Source organism: Zootermopsis nevadensis, unplaced genomic scaffold (genome assembly GCF_977971745.1).
Source record: "Zootermopsis nevadensis isolate Lab colony 2312 unplaced genomic scaffold, Znev_1.0 Znev_ptg000029l, whole genome shotgun sequence".
Lineage (NCBI taxonomy): Eukaryota > Metazoa > Arthropoda > Insecta > Blattodea > Termopsidae > Zootermopsis > Zootermopsis nevadensis.
The window spans coordinates 2,699,077-2,712,720 of NW_028259161.1; the positions used below are offsets into that span (position 1 = coordinate 2,699,077).

General features: G+C 41.5%; 1 protein-coding gene across 7 annotated transcripts in view; it reads left to right on the forward strand.

The window, feature by feature from the left end:
- Positions 1 to 13,644, forward strand: part of Dscam4 (Down syndrome cell adhesion molecule 4) — a 77,049-nt gene that overhangs the window by 25,653 nt on the left and 37,752 nt on the right. For all 7 annotated transcript variants that reach the window (XM_087358188.1, XM_022082868.2, XM_087358190.1 and 4 more), the window contains exons 2-3: positions 3,659 to 3,737; positions 12,449 to 12,769. In XM_087358188.1, the coding sequence (XP_087214314.1) occupies positions 3,683 to 3,737; positions 12,449 to 12,769 (376 nt within the window). In that variant the 5' untranslated portion in view covers positions 3,659 to 3,682. The remainder of the gene's footprint in view (positions 1 to 3,658; positions 3,738 to 12,448; positions 12,770 to 13,644) is intronic.

Consider the following 13,644-nt stretch of genomic DNA (forward strand, 5'->3'; position numbering starts at 1 on the left):
AAGAATTGTGTAGGCAGACTATAGGCTCCGAGAAATGGTTTTCTCTGCGGTTCGTTCTCTTCTGTCTACTTCATGCGTTTCCTTGACAACGTCTTGATACGTCTAGCCAGCTCAGTTATTTCAATAACCACCGCCTACAAACAACAGCAGTGGAGTCTTGGGAAACTTTAGTGGGTAGTTTTATAATCAGGAGGATTGGACAAAATCTTACAATGCAACATACATATATATATAGAAAGGGAGAGACGCGTTTTGGTGTCACATTTATACACATTATGGTCGAAACCTTTTTAGTTACATCTGGCGACAACAGGTTGTCAGTACAGCTGTACTGTTGAAATGTCATATGTGAAATATGAGGCAGGATTCTGTAGATGAATTACACAATTTCACGTAGAAAACTACAGACAAATAACTTCAAAATAAATCTTACCATTGGGTACGAGGACGGTTTATGACATCCGACTTTAGAAAATACGACTTGTAACATCGGCTTCTTTCATCCCAAAATATTTCCGTTCTGGCAAATATTTAATGAAGAGAAGTATAATTAACTTCTCATTCTAGTCCCCAAATATCGATAATTTCTTGTGTCAAATTCACATATTCGTTTCCTAACACTGCCATGTTAATCTCGTGTATTATCTAATAGAACACCAATATATCCAGTAGGCAGTAACGATTTGGTCTGCAATTAATCACTCCTCTCTCCCGGTACGACTTACAATAATCTCTTTTGCACAACACCGCGTGGTTGATATTTGTAATGTATCTACATTTAATTTAATAATAGTTACAAAATAATTAACATTTTATCTTTAAAAACCTACATGAATCTCTGTGCGCATCTCGAGCGTAATTAGCTAAATATTTATCACAAAAAATGTTTCAAAGAAAATTGGTAGAGAACGATTAAATACATATTTATGACCAACATATGCCACTTTTTCTTGTGTCTTGCTGTTTTCGAGATAATTAAAGGAATGTTTATGTCATGCCGCCGTAGAATTATCATCAAATTTTGTATTGTAAGCCTTTGCTCGACCGCCCCCGCCTGTTCTACGCTGTTTGTACGAGAGCAATTCCCTTACTGAGAGCCCACAGACAAAGGGTCCGACCTGTTACGCTACGCATACATTTCTTAACTTATTATCTTTCTCCTTGCTTCAATCCCTTCTTACGCAAATATGGCAATCACAAGGCTGGCTGAACTTATGTACACAGACTTAACATTTGTTTGTTAGTTTTACGTTGGAACAGGCCTGGAAATATCTGATCAGTCTTCACCGATCGCCTGATCTCACTCCGGTCCAGTCCCTGTCCCTTCATAATTAGCCAACCCCATTACACGTGGCCTTGATGTTTCACTACCTGCTTTTGTACTAAACTAAAGCTCAGTTCTCTCCACAGACCCCATCCAATTTCTCTAACATCCATTTTAATTACATTATTACATGTTTGTGCATCTGAGTGAGATTCAAAAATGGACAGGAAATCGCTACGTCCACTTTTTCCCGTCCGCCCCAACGAAGTTCGTCATTACATCACGATCTGCAACAGACCCACGGTCTTCCTGAACATTCTGTTCTCTCCATTAAACCCTTCATCCCTGTACTCCTTCCTATTCCGGAATGGGTGAAAGCAGTACGATCTTGAAACCCATCTCGACGAAAGCATACCGCGGGCGTCAAGTCAGGGGAAGGATTCGTAATCTCTGCAGATTCGCGGTAAGCGTTACGCTCCTGCACCGTCATGACTTCCACTCCATGATTTTCCAAGTTACTGCATTCGTTTCTTTCGACACTAAAATGTTCCATTCGTCCGACTTCGTTAGAAATTAGACAAAAATTGTTAAATTAAGTACAGAGGACGCATTTTGTAATGCAAACTAAATTCCAGCAAAGCCCCAGACGGCGGATGCAAAAAAAAGAGAATAGTGTGTGTAAATATTCATATAACTAGTGGGGTGGGGGTGTATGACGTCAGAACGCGGGATTAAGAGCAATAAAAGTTATCGGCCTGGTCGATGGAGCAGACAACCAATCATTCAGCCTCAGGTGCAACTCTCCAGGCATTCGTCCGTTACCATGGTGATGACTTAAGTTACGACAGCCATTTGTTTACCATCCTCAATGGCGTTTTAAATCCAGTCATTAAATTTCTACAATAAAAGCCCGCCGAGTCTCAAAAACAGACATTACGTAAAATACTTCTGTGGTTACATTTTATGTCTGAAACCCTATTCGACATCGGAATTCTCAACGATCACCTACTGTTTGCGCCATGCCCGTTGGTGTGTTCGTAAACTCAACTATACAGAAATAACTTATTTTAACACTGAAATCTAAAACACAATCAAAGATACATTTTTGTTCATGTAGATGGAATACATGCGTGCCATTTTATATGAATGGCTGTGTGTACGTAAATAAGCGAAATAGAATGAATCACTAAGGACTCCAGTGGAATGCACTAAGTATAGTGATTTTTCTGTGACCTTATGCCCAATTTCTGGACGAGAATATGTCACATCGTAGGAAATAACGAAAAAATTCTGGTCTATACGCAAATAATAAGCACGACACAGAATGAATATCCACATTCTGGGCAAATCATAAAAATTACACTAAAGCGTTTAAAAAATTGAAGTACAAGAGTGCCAACATCTATAATAAACAGACTATATTTAAACCCGAAAAGATTAAAACAGCTGACAACGTGACGAGAAACATCCTAATTTACAAGTTACCTAGTATATTGATACGTAAAAGTTTAACGTGCGTGAAACAAACAAGAAAGCATGCAAAATTCTCGTGAGGAAACGTCTGAAAAAGTGAACAACACCGTGCTAACAGAAAGGAGGATAACACTGAGATGATGTTAGGAAACCAGATGATGAGAATGAAAACGGAAGGAGCTGGTTCAGAATCGTACCAGGTGGCTAGCTGCCTATTAGACAAAAGAAACGTTCTCGATAAGTTGTGTTCGTATTCTGAAGATGACTGTCTTCTGGGTTGTTGCGCCGTGTAGTATGGTAGAAGTTTACCGACGTTTCAGAGGTCCTTGCTGCCTCCATAATCAAGGCATGGACCTCTGAAACGTCGGTAAACTTCTACCATACTACACGGCGCAACAACCCAGAAGACAGCCATCTTTGAAGTCATCGCCGTGAAAACCTCAAATCTTCAAGTTCGTCTTCTGGTTCATTCCCACGTTATTCGTAACTTACCCGCTGTTATTCCAATATCATGTAATTTCCTCTATCTTACGTCCAAGTATTCTCCACATCTTCATGCATGTTCTTATAAACCAGGTTTATTTTAAGCTCTAAGCTTCAAAATAGAAAACTAAAGTTGAAAGATCTGATCTGAATGGAGGCAAACATTTGCGATATCTAAGTGCATTTCAGTTTCTGATTTGTTAACGAATATAACAGCAGCTGTAAGACAAGACAAAGAAGAAATATTCTTAGCAGCCAGTTATTGAAATTTTGGTCACAATTCGTCAACAGTGTCTCGATTATTTCCTGAGAAAGGTGAGCATACGTTAAACATGTCAAGTAGCTACGACATGAACATTTACATCAACATAAAGAAGAAAGCTGCCATTTTATACATTGCACAATTTCATTAGCTAGTAACACGTGATTTTCTTGCAGATCCTGGGCAGTCATGGGTGCATCATGAGGAGCTGTGGACATCTGTGCTGGGTCTGGAGCTCGATGCTCTTGCCAGCAGGTACGTGAGAACTGAGTGATTTCATGAGGCCTGAGAAGTGCATGAAAAAGCATGAATTATCTAACTGGTCTAGACTATGAATTACAGGATGCTACGATTGGTCGGACATGTAGATCGGATGGGGGACAAAGCGTCGTTCAGAATTGTGGCTGGGAATCGTGTTGGAAAGACCAGGGAGAGACAGGATGAAACTTTGGGAGGTTGTGAGGTGAACTGACGCAAACCGTCGTTTGAACGATGCTGAGCGTTTCTAAAATTATAATGCAACGATGGAACTCTGAGGATGATGGTGTGGACTGGACTCAACTGGCTGAGGTGCTCTTTGTAAAAACGGCGATGATCCTTCAACTTCCACACGAGCAAGGAATTTGCAAACTAGCTGAATGGCCATTAATTTGAAGGACGACTGTAAGTAGCAACGGAAAAGGCATGACTCTGAGGTTAGGAAAAGTACGCAGAGCGAAAGAATGATTGTTGCGTTCGCTCTGACAATGCCTCGTAAATGCAAACTTCTGGCGGTTTCTTACACATAAGTAACCCGGAATTGGTGGGAGGAGCGAGCAGGCTCAATGAAAATCTGATCAAAACGAGTGGAACTATCCTCGACGTATGGCGCAGCACAAAATAATTTTCAGTATTCTTGAAATACGTTTACACTTACAGTACCAAAACGCTTATTCGGCACAAGACGTGTTTCAATTTCCTCCGTAACTTTGGTTCAAAATTTTTTTTTACTGCGACACATATTTGGCGAGTTACGCTCCGGAAGTCAGTAGAAACGCATGTACCTACGTCTTCATACAAAGTACCTGTTATTTTTGTCCGAAGTTACCACAACAAAAAGCATCAATAAATTTTACTGACACTCCGCCAGTATAAAGGTTTCGTTTCGTGACAATCCGTTCACCGGTTCCCGAGTTTTACCACGTGGATAGGTGCAATGATTTTAATAGGCGCTCCGCTGGGTTGCGAATGAACCTGAACATTCAGGTAATTTGTTGACCACATGATCACTCTTTGTTTCGTTGTAAGAGCAATATTTGCTGATTCTGGGAACATTCATGTCAACAGCAAAGTTTGTTTCAGACAAATTAAGTCCTCCTACTGGAACTACATGGAACATAGTCCTTGAGAAATTGGCAAAGCTCAGCTAGTCAAGGAGAGACATCCTAGACTTTTATGGAACCGGAAGACAAATTAACGTGTTTGCAAGAGCCCACCACCGGTCCCTATCCTGAGCCAGATGAATACAATCTACAACCTCCAACATTTCTTACCTACGATAAATTTTAATATTACCCTCCCATCTACGCCCAGGTTTTCCGAGTGTTTTATTCCCTTCGGACTTTCCGACCAAAAATGCCTACGAATTTCTTAGCGCCCTAGTTCGCGCTACATTCTCTGCCCATCTCATCCTCCTTTATTTTATAATCGTAATATTAAACTATGGAGCTCCTCATTATGCAGTTTTCTTCATCCCACTTCTGTCTCTCGGGTCCATATATTTTCCTCAGTACTCAGCTCTAACACACCGTCAATTTGTGTTCTCTTAACGTGAGAGACCATGTTCCACACCTACACTAAACAACGGGTTAAAGTACAGTTTTAAACCAAAATATGCCAAAATTCATGCAGAATTTCTATAATTGCTATCTCTTAACCCGGTCTAACAATGGCGCTGTGTTCTCGTTCAGTGCCGTGTGAATAGTGGTCTCGTGACGAGTGAGCAGTCTGGACAGCCCTCACTCATTATGTACCAGCAAACGGACTGACGGACAGATAATTTCCGCTCAAGAGGCGCTGTAGTACTATGCTAGTATCGGGCCGTAGTAGCTAGCAGATCACATGCGCGTGAGGACGCTGGGCTGGGCATTGATTCACTCTTCTGACGATAGACCCCACCTCCGCCCTTGCTCTCACCAAAGCCAGAACGACCATGCAACGGCAGATAAGAGGACCCACAAAAACCGGAGCCCGACACTGCTGTTTCTTAATAACACTTAAAAACGCATTTTCAACTCGAAAGATTCGGGGCTAGCAGTCATCTGGCGACACTAAGGAAAAAGCATGACGAAAATGCTTCTAACATTATTCAGATTCGAACCAGAGAAGTTCAAATTACAAGACTGGGCAATTACTGTTACAACAATCTAGTCGAGATGCGAACTACTCTTCACAGGTTTCAGGAACCTCATCATGAAAGGAGGGATCACATTTTTCCAGTCTTCAGAGCTGCAGAGGACTGCAGCTCTGAAGTGGACATGGAAATAAGCGGTCGATGTACTATACCAACATTTACATGGAAAAACTAAGGAAAACCATGGGAACCTGACAATAAGTTGTCTCTCAGTGGATATACAATTTTCGCAGAGTATTCATCAACAGTGAATCAAAAACAAAAGTTATTTGCTGTTGAATGAGATTATTAGGACTTGTGTGTGAAGTGGAAAAGATTAGAAAAATGAAGCTGTCTTGGCTTATTTTAAAGTTCTATCTCCGTGGGTTTCTTTTTTCTTTTTTTTTCTTTTTTTTTTGGGGGGGGGGGGACTGAGGATAGCCACAAACATCGGAGGTTTGGGTTTGATGAGGTTGGGGTAGGGTCTCTTAGGTTGGGTGACAGTAGGTCGGTTTAGATTATTTTAAGTTAATTTGAGTAAGGTTCGATTGATTTACATTGGGTTATGTTGATTAGTGTTAGGTTAAGCTTCTTTGCGAGAGGAAAATGCTACCTCGCGATGCTCTGCGTCGTGCCATATGGCATTCCATGTCCGTCCGCGCTTTATTCGGAATCTTTTGTCAGGATCGCTACGCGAGTCTTTTGAGTTAAATGGTTCATGTCGTACGGCAATCCGGGTCTCGTGTTCCCTTTATTCATAACTTTATGGGGCGACGGGACGACACGCTTCAAGACGCTCGGGTGGAGTTCTGACGGCCTCCAGTCCAATGATTACCGAGCGTCGTTTCTGTTGCAAAAAAGCGACGGAAGAATCGAGTTTATCACTCAATTCTATCTAAAACTGAGTTCCGAAATATGGACAACGCTTGCTCAGTTTCCTATACGCAGAGAAGTGAAGTTAAATTTAATTTTAAAGTTATATTCTGATAAAGTTCCTCAAAATGCTTTCTCCAGTAAACCGAATGCCACGAAAAACCGGCCGCCTACAGGATACTGAGAATCATTATGAAGGGAACGGCAACAAGTTTCAACGCTCCCAATTCTTCTGCGGTAAACACACCTTCTTTCCACGACGTTCCACGCATTTGTTTCCGAAACGTGTATAAGTTCAACTAAAACTCAGCAGTTAGAGTGGAACGCACACATCGGGTCAGTGGAAGACCAGCTCTGCGATCGATTCTCGCTGTCTGGACCGTTCCTCTTTATAATTCATATGACATGCCGCCATTTATTTGATACGAGGTTTGTGTGGCTGTCCCGTTTCCCCTGTCTTCGCCACCTTCAACCTCGTCTTTTCTTTCGTTCTCTACATCATTCCTCCTTCTTTTACATCCCGTTTTTCCCCCTCTCCACCATCCAATTGGACCCAACTGACTGTGAACGTGATGAATCGGTTGGTCTCCGAGAATTTGTAGGACAGCTGAGTATCAGGGAGGAATTTGTAACACTTTTCTTTTGTAGTAAGTTTATGTATAACTGATATTTCCTTCTCGTTTAATCGTCTTATGATGGCAACCCGTACATCTCCCCTGCGTAAGAGCAAACATCATCTTGCCTTGCTCAGCTACTAAGGGAATGTCGAAATCTCTAACCAGTAGCCAGCCTACCTTTGCATTGAGGGAACAAGGCAGATGGGTGTTCAATGAACTTGCTTCAAACTTCCTGTGGCGAGCCAAAGTTAACAGTTTCTTAACATGGAAGTTCAACGAACTACTCGCATGGCCAAGAAATTATCTGCAATTATGGAACCTGAAGCTTCGTCACCGAGATCACAGAATCAGCCACCGAACCCTATCCTAATTCCTCACACTGTCGTAGTCCTGTTTCGATTAATTTTAGTATCATCCTCCCATCTACGATTATATTTCAGAAGTGTTGCCTGCTCTTCAGGTTTAAGACAAAAGCTGCACGCCTTTCACAAATTTCGGAATTTATACAAAATCAGATGGAAATAAGAGAATATTATCAGGAATTTATCGTCTGAGTTGGAGAGAACTGTAGAGTGTGTGGAAAGTAGGAAATAGCAGTGGTTCGCAAAAAGTGTATACAGATCTCAATAAATAAAAAATCCTTCCTGCCTGGTCAGTCCTCATGCCTCTAGTGCTTTCTGCTTGCCTCACTCATGCATCCTTGATTAGTCTAGACAGTAGAACTATTTCGTGCATACTGCAGATTATGAATCTTCCTTCTCAAGTTCCTGTATTATTCGATCGAAATGTTATCAAGGAATTTATAAAATCCGTGTAATGCAAATATTATTTAGTTGCGCAAATGTTTCGTAACTTCACGAAACATTTGCGTAACTAACTCAGAACAGAACTCAACAACGGGCACGTTAGGCAATGTCTCCTTCTCTGCACAAAATACAATAAACAAGACATTCTTGGTTATAATTTGCTCTCTAAAGCATGAAAGAAGACAATAAACTATTTTCTATCTTGTAGTTAGTTGCAAGACTGATAAACGCGAAATGAAACAGCTTCTGGTTAGAATATGCTCATTACTGATAAATATGACAAAAACATTGCACCTTAACTGTTCCTATGAAAATCGTGTGCTTTATTCCTTGCAATAAGGAAACTATTCCGAAAAGTAGTAAAAGCAAACGAGAGATCACAGTACGCTGTTTTACTTCAACTAAAGTAACGATAACAAGTCAAATTATTATTTCTAAAGTTCTAAACGAACCGCGTTTCTACAGAAGGCCGTTTTTACAAAATTACGGACTCAATTCCCAGATAACTTATTATTATACTTTTTTTTGCGATGTACGAAATGCATTTTAGTGATGAAATCGGAAAGCGTGCAAAATTTTTCAGATTATTTTTTTTAAATAACTTAATTATGTAAGAGTCAATGAATAAGTGTTGTGTTGAAGAAACCCTTATGTTTTGCATCGCCTATGAACTTCTGCTATGCTTAGGCGGACGATACTTGGCGGTAAGACAAAGCATTTTTTATCATCAGATAGGAGCATTCAGAAACCAAGATTTGCAACAACAACAACAACAACAAAAACGAATGTGGAAACCGTGTATTCCGGTATTTCTCAAGATATGAATGTTTTCAGAACTGTCAATCTCGTGCACGGAAGTCGGGCGTCCATATATAACCCTGAAAAGAGCTCCACCCAATGGCCAGTGAACACAATATCGAAAAAAACGCAGTTATGGACGACCTGACCACATGCAGTCGGAGCTGTGCAAAAATGAACAGGCAATACACGGAGGGAGGATGGGGCCGGGGGGGGGGGGGGGGCTGACTGGGTAATGGAGAATTACGCAGTTGCTGACAAGCCGGAGCTAATTTTAATTTTGATGAAAGTTTACGTCATAAAGTCGATATTATGCACACGATACCACGCACTTTGTGTTCTAGCTTTCCCATCATAATACAACGTTACGTCTGAGGGATAAACCTGACAGCGAGACCTAATCTCTGCACACAGTTGTGAGGACTGAACCTAGCGAAAGCTGGTTTCAATTCGAAGTGCAACGTGAAATGCTTGACTAGTCGACGTTTCGTACTTTACAGCACACAAAACTGTATTTCATGCAGGGTGTTCACAACTAACTTCACATAAATCTAAAATGACACCGAAATCGCTTCACTCGTTCTGAAGCATGAAACAGAACAAATTATGAACTCAGATAACCTCAAAGAAAGGGATAATTTAAAAAACCTAGTCGCATATGTCGGAGGATAGCATTAGTAAGGGCGGTATCGCACTAGGATGCCAACGGGAGGTCATGGCGCAGCTGCCAGCATCTCGGCCAAACTCAATGCATTAATTTAGTAGTCATATATCGCACCTGGCATCCGTCTGGCAGCGCTTCCAACGTGGCATCGCTGCCAACCAAGATGCCAAGTTCAAATTCTACTGGCATCGCTGCCACGGCCAAGGCCAAATCAACATCACATGACAGTCTGGCCAGTCCATTGACGTCCGTGCGTGAATGTGCTTGTGTGTATTTCTGTTTCTTCCAAACATGGATAATTTCGACACCGAAAGATTGATAATTGAAATTCAGTCCCGACCATCACTATGGGATTCATCTGCTATTGAATACGCAAACCGGGACTTGAAAAAAAGAAACTTGGAAGAACTTGTGGAAATATTTGGAGGAGATTTATTTACAGTAGAAAAGAAAGAATTAGCTAACAAATGTTTCTATGGCTTTATTTGTGGGGCCGCTTTCCAATATGGCAACTTGATTTTTAAGTTTTTTTTTGTTTAGCAATCTATATATCTATCTATATATCACAAATAATGTGAATTAAGAAGAAACCTGCTTTTATAATGTTTTATTAAATAAAGTTTGTTCATGTAATATTACATGTGATTTGCAAGAACTGAAATATTTCAAATTTAATAATGGTATGGACGTGCAAAGTGTGTGTATGGAGAATTTTTTTTACTTATTTCTTTGTTACAGAATTGAAATTCACTCCAGGTATGTAGTTTTGATAAAGGTAAATCTCATTTTCTCAAAAGTGATAAAAGTGGACATTTCTCCTTGCTAATAGCCCTTCATTTCGTGATCTCATAATGTTGATCCATCTGTTCGCTCGACTGGCGTCGAAATCTGGCAGCTTGTCTGGCGTCTTTTTCTGGCAGCTGGACGCCATGGCATCGCTGTTGGTGTCGCTGCCATGGCATCCTAGTGCGATACCGTCCTAATACAGACGTCTTGGTGCCATGCTGCTTAGGCACGGTGATGACAGCCTGAATGGGGGGGGGGGGGGCTCACGGCTCGCAGGTCGCGGTGCCCCGCGTAAACTTCAAAGGTTATTCAGAAAGTTGTGATGGTGTGATTACGCGACGGAAGCGATCGTGCTATATTCGCCTGAAAAGTATGGAGATAACATGTAGATCTAACCTAATACAAAGCCTGCAAGCCTTTAAAGGAAAGCAGGTTTCCTAAGTTTTCCCCAGAGCTTCTAGAAAAGACTGTACAGCTGGTTTTAAAATCGCAATGGGCAAGGACAACCTGTTATTCGCTTCTAGGGCTACCGTAAATTACAGTATCAGGGCTCCTAAATGTGTATAGCCGTAAATATATAGATTTATTGGGAATATAGAACATCATCTATAGGTCTACTACGCATGAGAAAGTACAAAAATGTTATTATTACTAATGACGAAACAAGGTCTCGTGCCGAAGTGATCTTTAGACAGAACGCATCTGGATTTCAGGGCGCAGTTTACCAACCCCCATCCTAATACTTGAAGCAGTCCCTCACAACACGAAGGGGGTGGGACGAAATACCCATGTAGCCTACTTGTGACGTCGTGGACAATTGGGGTTCGATTCCCGACATGGACAGGGCCTTTTCTATCCGCCACCACAACCAAATCGGTTCTGCGGCCCACTTACTGGGTACCGGGGGCACTTTGCAGTCTGAAGGTCATCACTGAACTCCATCCAGTGCGAAGGTTAAAAATGAATGAACGAAGATTTCCTTCACATCTGCCTATTTTTACAGCCTACACGATTTTAAGGGGGGAAGCCTGGGCTCAGGGACATCTCATGAAAAGGTTTTCAATCGTTGCTTATCTGAGCTACGAAGGTGGAACAAAGCTCTCCCACACAGTTTCTGTAGTTTGTAGACAATATCGTCTTGTACCGTTCCAAGAAGACATTTTACCGCCCTCTCCAGAGGGCCAACAAAGAAAGACCAAACATTAAGGTGAAATGTAGCCACTCCATAAGAAGCGAGGTAATACCTGCAATGGTGATAAACTTCGCATCAGAAGGCCTTTTTCGGTTTTTCCACTCAAACTTCAAGCTGTCTTCACCTGTCGCCACCCACGCAGGAATATATATCCATCTTCAAATTCTCGTGCACTGCAGTGTATGACTGTGGATGTCGAGCTAATATAAGAATCTTGGTTCTCGTTTCTGTTATACCTTTCCTCCATTTTGTCTCCGTCGTCCAGTGACCCTGACTGCCTACACTCTACTGCGTTTTCGCGATGACCTACGTGCTCCTAGACGATAAACAATTTGATAGAAATGTACCTAAATTATTGCCGTTATAATATATAAATGTTTATCATCCAGTTCCCAAAAGTCTCTGGAGATCTCTGGTTTCCGACTGCTACTTGCTCTGTAACTAGACGCTTGTATCTCAGCTTCCTACCTCCATGTCCCCGTAACCCCCCCCCCCCCCCCCCCCCCCACCAAATAAGGAACTGCTCAGATCAGTCCGGAGGAAAGACGCGTGCTGCCTGCTTCGCGGCACTCTTTAACAAGCTTCGAGAAGGGTCTGATGTGCGGTATATAAAACGAACGTAACGTACTGAAGGATGAAAGAATTTTTAATTTAATCATTTAAATGCAGGTAAATATTCATACAATTTAACATTTAGAATAACTGTTTCAATTCTAGTCATAACAGCTGCAAGGAAAAACTCCAAAACATAAAATAACATTCCCTAGAGTCATAGAGCTGGAAACTGGTTGCTAGCATTGCCTACAGAAGCCACGCCCGATATTTTGCTGCCAGTTCCTTCCTAGTTGTCTTGTTACAGTGTGGAGTGTGGCGCTGGACCTGCAGGGACCCCTCTTTATACAAGAGCCCCCCCATCGCGTCGAATTCTCCAACAGTTCGGGCGGCCGGGTGGACTGCTCTGCACACGGCAGCCCCCCACCCGAGTTAGGCTGGAGTCTGGGGGACGGTGCCCCCGTGGCACAGGTCCCAGCCCTCCGCCTAGTGCACCCCAACGGGTCCCTGGTGTTCCCGCCGTTCCCCGCTGAGCACTACCGCCATGACATCCACACGGCTCTGTACCGGTGCAAGGCTCGCAACCAGATGGGACAGATCGTCAGCCGCGACGTCCACGTGCGGGCAGGTGAGTGACAGTCACATCCAAGAACACTGATGCAGCATGTACACAGACTGACCCTAGCTGCATCGAACGCTACTGGAGCCAGAAAACTTCTGACGTTTACTGACATTCTTAAATTCAAATTTTACATTTTTGATGTTCGGAAAGTTTATTTTAAAAATACCTTACAAATTCTGAAAGAACTGTAATAATTCTTTATATTAACTATAGAGAGTATATTAACAAAATGGCGTATGATCAATAACGAAGTATCATTACAAAGATGTTCAAGAACAGGAAAAGGCTCGGATACATGCTTGGCAAATACTTGTCTCCTTTAAGGATAATTTGGAAGGACAAAGAACTGAATTCCATTTTCTCCACTTTTCAAGGAAAAAACAGTCGCGTAAAATTGTTAATAATAAACTAAAATCCACTACTAAATAACTAAATTAAACAGTTTGATAAGTATGTTTAAAATTAGTTTTCTTTTTGGTTCACAGTCACTTTTTATAATTCCAGCATGAGAATAAGGTTGCATTAATAAGAACTGCGTGACCGAAAATTGATACATCTCAAAGAACATATTTTGAAGAGCTATAAGCCGCGAAATTCTGAACTCAACCTAGGTTCTGTAAGTCACTAAGTTTACATGTTCGAAATACCATGACGAACCTGCATAGGTAGCTATAGGACTAAAAAGAAAACATGACAAACTCACTAAACACTAGAGTAGCATGCATTCCTGGCAACTTAAAAATTAAAAGCAGGTAGATTATACAGTTAAAATATAAGTACGGGGGTGGGGGCATTCTTACTGACTAATTTCCCTCACATATTTATAAACGTCATTATTCCTGAAATATTACGAACTAAAATTGGAGGTTGATTTTACCCCT